This window comes from Corapipo altera, unplaced genomic scaffold (genome assembly GCF_003945725.1).
Source record: "Corapipo altera isolate COAL_440 unplaced genomic scaffold, ASM394572v1 299, whole genome shotgun sequence".
Classification (NCBI taxonomy): domain Eukaryota; kingdom Metazoa; phylum Chordata; class Aves; order Passeriformes; family Pipridae; genus Corapipo; species Corapipo altera.
This window is the reverse complement of record NW_020886357.1, coordinates 1-6,601: the sequence shown is the minus strand read 5'-3', so window position 1 is coordinate 6,601 and position 6,601 is coordinate 1. Positions and strand designations below refer to the sequence as shown.

General features: G+C 45.6%; 1 protein-coding gene across 1 annotated transcript; it reads right to left on the bottom strand.

Moving 5' to 3' along the window:
• Positions 1-243: 243 nt before the first annotated feature.
• On the bottom strand, positions 244-1,583 carry LOC113941153 (olfactory receptor 4S2-like). Its single transcript, XM_027632308.1, has one exon. The coding sequence runs from the start codon at positions 1,516-1,518 to the stop codon at positions 583-585; it is 936 nt and encodes a 311-aa protein (XP_027488109.1). The 5' UTR covers positions 1,519-1,583; the 3' UTR covers positions 244-582.
• Between the last annotated feature and the right edge of the window lie 5,018 nt (positions 1,584-6,601).

Sequence of the window (6,601 nt, the reverse complement as noted above, 5' to 3'; positions counted from 1 at the left end):
ATGGGAGAAGTAAATGGAGTGGTGGGATTCTAGAATATCTGTTTAGGTTGGAAGGGACCTTAAAGACCATCTCATTCCACCCCTGCTATGGGCAGGGAGACCTTCCCTTAACCCAGGTTGCTCCAAGTCCCGTCCAACCTGGTCTGGAACACTTCAGAAAGGATTTGTTGAGGGGAGAGGGGAAGGGGAGAAGTTTCCTCTCCCATTACTTGCATCAACAAAGGACTCAACTACCTCATAATATCAGGGTTTTGTGTTTGGTTTTTAAATGGGATGCTCTACCTGGACAACATTTTCAGTCCTTTTGACAGTATTTATTTCAACACTGGTGTTGAGTTTGTGCTCAGAAGGCCCTGGTCTGGACCTGTGCTTGATGTCAAAGAATAGACAGGGAATGCCAGCTCATGACAGAGTTCACAGTGTCTTTCCCCTCAACAAGTAAACCTTTAGTGCCTTTCTAATTACAGCAGGAGCTCCCAGCAAGCTGTCCTTTAAAGGGCAGGTCGTGAGGAATTGTCACAAAAGAACTCATAATGAAAGATGCTCAATTTTCTCCAATCTTTTCGAAACATGACTATGGTCCTACACCTTTACATTTTGGCTTCCCACTTTTCTGCTCCACAGCTTTCTCATGGCATTCTTCACCTCCTGGTTCCTGAGGGTGTAGATAAGGGGGTTCAGCATGGGTGAGATGATGGAGTAGAACACGGCCACGTCTTTGTCCTCCACCAGGTTGCTGGAGGGGCGGATGTAGATGAACGTGCACGGCCCGAAGAACAGGATCACTGCAGTGATGTGGGAGCTGCAGGTGGAGAGGGCCTTGTGCCACCCTGCAGCTGTCTGACCTTTCAAGGAAACCAGGATGATAACATAGGATGAGACCAGGATGGCAAAAGCACTCAGAGTTATCAAGCCACCGTTGACCACCTCGGCGACGCCCACGGCACGGGTGTCAGCACAGGCCAGGTGGAGCAGGGGGTGAACATCACAGAAGTAGTGATTGATTTTGTTTGGGCCGCAGAATGGGAGGCAAATGGTGAGAAGGAGCTGCAGGATAGAGTGGAAGAACGCCCCAAGCCACGAGCCCAGCACCATGAGGCCACAGGTGCGGTCGCTCATGAGGGCGGCGTAGTGGAGGGGCCTGCAGATGGCAACGTAGCGGTCGTAGGCCATGGCCGTGAGGAGGAAGATCTCAGTGCAGCCAAAGAAGTGAAACCCAAACAGCTGGGCCATGCAGCCCACAAAGGAGATGCTTTTACTCCCCCCCAACAGGCCGGCAATCATTTTGGGAGCCGTGGTGGAGGAGTAGCAGATGTCTACAAAGGACAGGTAGCAGAGGAAGAAGTATATGGGGGAGTTGAGGCCCTGGCTGCTGATGACAGTGACCACTATGAGCAGATTTCCTGCCACAGTGATCAGATAGAAAGCCAGAAAGAGCACCGAATATATTTTCTGCAGACCTTGGTTCTCTGAGAGACCCAGGAGGATGAATTCCTTTACACTGCTGGCATTCTCCATGTTAAGGCGTTGGGGGATATTCGATGCAGCACCTGGGAATGTGAAAAAATAAAGGCAAAAAGATTCCTCAGGTTTTTTAATGATTAAAAATGAATTCTGGATCAGAAGTACAGTCACGCTAAGAAATATGTAGGATTAAAATTAATTTTATCAAGGGTGGGGTGTTTTTTGTGGTTTTTTTGGTTGGTGGGTTTGAGGGTTTTTTGTTTGGTTGATTTTTGTTGTTGATTTTTCTTTCCTTCCTCCTCTACATGGTTAATTTTCCTTGCATGAGACTTCAGCCATAGAACCATAGAATCCCGGAATGGCTTGGAAGGGACCTTCAAGACCATCTATTTCCAACCTGCCTGCCATGGGCAGGGGTGCCACCCACTCAATCCTTCTGGCATTGGGTCCATCTGATCCAGGCTTTTGCTTTAGGATTTGAAATTATGGCAAAATCAGAAACTCTTGTGCAGGGAAAAAGCTGCTCAAGTACCCACAGGAAATGGAGAAAACCCAAAATTGCTCTCAAAATTGCCCACAAAGGGAAGCCTAGAGAGGAAGTTGGGAAAGTTTGGGACTTCTCCTGTGCTTCCAGTTGTAGTGGCAGGAGGTAAAAGGTATTCAAGAAAGGGGGCAAAATTTATAGGTCTTCTCTCTAAAAGTATCTTTTAAGGGATGGATTAGAGTTATGTGATACAATGCAGTCAATTGCAATATGAAAGAAATACAATGTGGACTGTTTTAATTTCAAGAAAGGATGAGAAATTGCACCACCTTCTTCTTGCAAGTGTTTTCCCCTAAAATCTCAGGTGGTTAATGGGAAAGAGAATTAAAGAACTTAATTTGGGACTGCAGGACTGGCTCTGGATGTGGTTCTGGGCAAAGAAAGCCAGAGGTGGATCAGTGAAAATTTCTTCTTTGTATTTTCACCTTTGAAAAATGAGGGGGAAAAGAGGAAAGGAAAGCAGAAATAGGAAAGAAAAGAGGAAGGAAAAAAGGGAAAGGATGCAGAGAATGTGGAAAACTTACCTTCTCTGTGTTTGAAGATTTAATTGTTTCTGTAAGGGCTGCAAGATTTTATCTCCTCAACCTCTCTGCGTTTCCTGAGATGAATGAGATAGAGCCCATTCTTTAGAAAACAGAGAACAGCTTCTGGAAAGCTTGCAGTGCTTGCTTAGGAGGTGCAATAATCCCACCTAATTGAATTTCTTGCTTTCCTGTATCAGCAGGTGTATCTGGATGTTTCCTGCCCACGAGAGCTGCTTTGGAGGCTGCTTGGAGATGGGTGGGCACTGAAGGCTGCACACCCAGCCCAGCAAGCAGAGAGAAGGCTGAGAAGAAAATTGTTTACGTAGCTCTTCTAAAGCATCTCCAAGGAAATCTCCCTCCTCAAGGGCTTAATTCCCTGTTTCTGTAGAACTCCTGCAGCCTCTCCAAGGAAATGTCTCCTCTGCAGGGCTCTTGGGGCTGCAGAAGGGAGGTGTGAAGGCTGAAGGAAAGGAAGTTGAGAAGGAGGAGAAATTAATCCTGTCCTGGGAGGGGAAGTTTAGATCAGATTGTAGGAAAACTTTCTTCAGTGACAGGCTGCTGAAGGGGTTTCAAACTTGTGTGGATGTGGCACTTGGGGCCATGGTTCAGTGGTGGCCTTGGCAGTGCTGGGGGAACTGTTGGACTCGCTGATCTTAGAGGGCTTTTCCAACCTGACTGATTCCAGGATTCCTTGAAGTAACAGCCAATGGATGAGCTGAATATTAAACTGGACAAGCATGTGATGTGACCTAGTCCAGTTACCCATTCCCAGAATCCATCATGAAGCCAGGATTTGTGGTTTTCCCAAGTCCCAAGTGGCCCATTGGATCCACTGCTTTGGCTTTATAGTTTTGTGAAGAAATAAAACAGGACTTCTAAATCAGGTTTTATTCAAAAAGCAAACCACATCAATCAGGAATCTTCATTTAAAAAAATAAAAATAAATAAAAAATCAGAGATCTCTGGTAGTAAGTAGAGAAGAGACAGAAGATGGTCATTTTTTGATGACCCTCCAAGTCCCTGTTTGACATGAAATTTCATCACTGACAGCCCAGTGAATAAAGTCTCTTGCAAGAACTTGCAGGTTTCAGCAAAAGTCAGGGAATTACAGAGTAAGGGGAAAAAAACCCCTTATTTTACAAATTGTGAAACTGAGGGAGGGGAGGAAGTCAGCTCTTGTGCATCTGTGGAAGTCAGCTGAGTTGAGTCTTTGCAACTCCAGGCTTTCCAATGATCACCTGATCAATTAGGGGGAGTGGCTTTCAAGTGCCAGAGGGGAGGGTTAGCTGGGCTATTGGGAAGGAATTCTTGGCTGTGAGGGTGGTGAGGCCCTTGTAGAGGTTGCCCAGAGAAGCTGTGGCTGCCCCATCCCTGGAATTGTTCAAAGCCAAGTGGGAGCAACCTGGTCTAGTGGTCGGTGGCCCTGCTGATGGAGTGGGTTGGAATTCAATGATCTTTGAGGTGCCTTCCAACCCAAACCGTTCCAGGATGCAATGAATTTAAGCATCACTTAAACTCATCACTGGTCTGAAGTTTCCTGTGTATTTTTAAATTCTGATATATGGGCATCAATCAATAGTTTCATCCACTGCCCATGACTTGGGTTTTTTTGACATTTCTTGCAGTTTAGAATGGCCCATTAACAGCCAAGGTGATGTGACCATCTCCTGACACAGAATGCCAGTGATCCATGGAGGGAGAGAAACCCTCCAATTTATGAGGAGGTTAAATAGTGCTCTGGGTGCAAATAATCTTTTAATTTAAATAGCATTTTACACTGGAGTCCTGGCCAGGTTAATAAGGGCTACCAGCAACAACTCAAGGGAGAACTACTGGGTGAGGAAGTAAAAGCAGTCTTATAGTCTTTGGGAAAGGAAGAGGAAGATGAACAACTATGTATCTGATTTTCAGTGGGAACTGCAAAGTGTAAATGGAGAGAGGAGGATTCATAGGAGGGTTTAGTAATAAAAATACGTTTTTCCTCCATTTATTTGGATGATGGTGCTGTCTGTATTTCCATCCCCTGTTCCAACAGGGCAGTCCCACCACTAAGAATATGAGAAGAGCTCTGTGGTGAGAGACAGGCCCAGGGGTATCCATTTGTGAGAGCAGCCAAAAAGAGACCTTCAGAGAAAGAGGATCAGAACCTGGATGAGTCTTTTCTGTTCAGTTTTTCCCACTCTGGCAGAGAAAATCATGGCTGGCTGACAGAGTTCCCTCTTTCTAGTGTTCCAGGCTGTTGGGTACAAGGAAAGAGCATGTCTTGGTTTTGAGGAAAACTTAGGGATAAGCACCTTGCTCCAGAAAGGGGTAGCAGCTCTTTATCCTGGCTGAAGGTCAGAGAATCCTGTCATGGTTTGGGTTGGAAGGGACCTTAATGTTCATCTTGGGAGCACAGGGCTTTGGTGGGTGGGAGGGGGTGAAGTACAGCAGAATTAGACTTGATATTGCAATCTTTGCAGCTTTGCAAGACAGCAGAAGCATCAAAATCTCCCATCTGCTCACAGCTTGGCAACCTTGCACTCAAGGTTGGTCACATGGATTCAGATACCTGTTTTAAAAGGCATCCAGGATTTGGAGTTGCACACAAGCTGATATCCATCCTTAGGTATCTGTCCATCCAGCTCCATTTGAATTCCAGCATCTCTGGTAAAAGGAGTGTTCCTGAATGGTTTCCAGCTGAGAAACAGCCACCAGTCCCATCTTATGGAAAACCAAGTGTTCTTATCTCTGCGTGGCACTCCATTTCCCCCTGCCATTTTAACATGAGAATTTTGGTTTTGTGAGGGTAAAAGGTAAAAGCATGGGATCAAATAGGGTTGAAGAAGAAGTCTGGAAAAATTAAAGCGTTTTTTTGTGCACATGAACAGGCCTAATGTTAATAATATATTGAATTTTTTTCCCTTCTTTTTTTCTGTGCATATGAAACCATCTATTTTTGACTGAGTCTTGGTCTCTCTATCTGAAATTAAAATAATAAATAGTTTTATGAAGAGTGGAAGCTAAAAGTGAAACTAAATAATAGATGGATCATGAAAATCGAACCAAGTTAGACTCAAAATGGCTCCAATATCTTCTTTAGCATTTTAACCTGAAGAACAACAGCCTGGTGATATTTCAGGTGAGAATGGGAGTTGGGATAACAGTAAGAATGGGATGGTCAGATATTCCTGCTGTTTGGTGCCATCCCAGACCAGGAGCCTTCAGCCACCTCCCAGGAACATGAATTAATTAATTAGCCTTGAATGATGCCCAGAAGTAAGTTTGGACGTGGTGGGCTGTGTGCTGGGGAAGTCTGCATCTCCTGAAAACTCTCTTTGGGACAGTGTAAAGTGACCCCTTGGATAGATGAAGCCTTTAGTGGGCAAATACAAGGATAAATGGAAAAATGATCAGCAAAAGTGAGAGAGGAAAAGGGAAGTTTGTCCAGAGCCAGACACCAGCCTTGTCCTGGACCAACCCTGACTCCCACCACGCCTAAAGGAGTGTTTAGTTTTTAAAAAACATTCTTCCCATGAGTCAAAGATAGGGAAGAGAAGGCAAAACTAAAATATCAAGAAGAGGCCTCCTCCAGCAGCAGGTGGAGGCAAAAGTCAAAGCATGAGCCACTGGAAGCCTCAGCAGACCCAAACTCCAACACCAGCTCAGTCATTACATCTATTTCCATCCCAAATCACCCTTCCCAAAACAAGGCCCTCCCCTGGGAGCAGCCACCCAAGGGTCTTCAGCCTAACAAGCCCTTCTGGGCATCCTGAAGAAGCCTCTAAAGGTCTCGAAACCCTCTAAGGAAGCTTATGGCAGACCTACTTCATCCTTCTAACAAGCCCCTGGGCACAAGCTCACAGACACTAAGGAGAAGGAAACTTTCCTCCTTGTTAAAGGAAAGGAGAACTTGTAGAGCACTTTAGTTTGTGACAACTTCTCCACAGCCTGAAGTTCCTAACTTCTGCCTTTGGGTGAGGGAAAGGGACATGAGCAGCTTATTTCTCTTGGAGAACTTCTTGGCACCTGCCTGTATCAGCAGTGGGGTGGGGGGTGGTGTGAGCTCCTCAGTGTGACCTGGAACCGG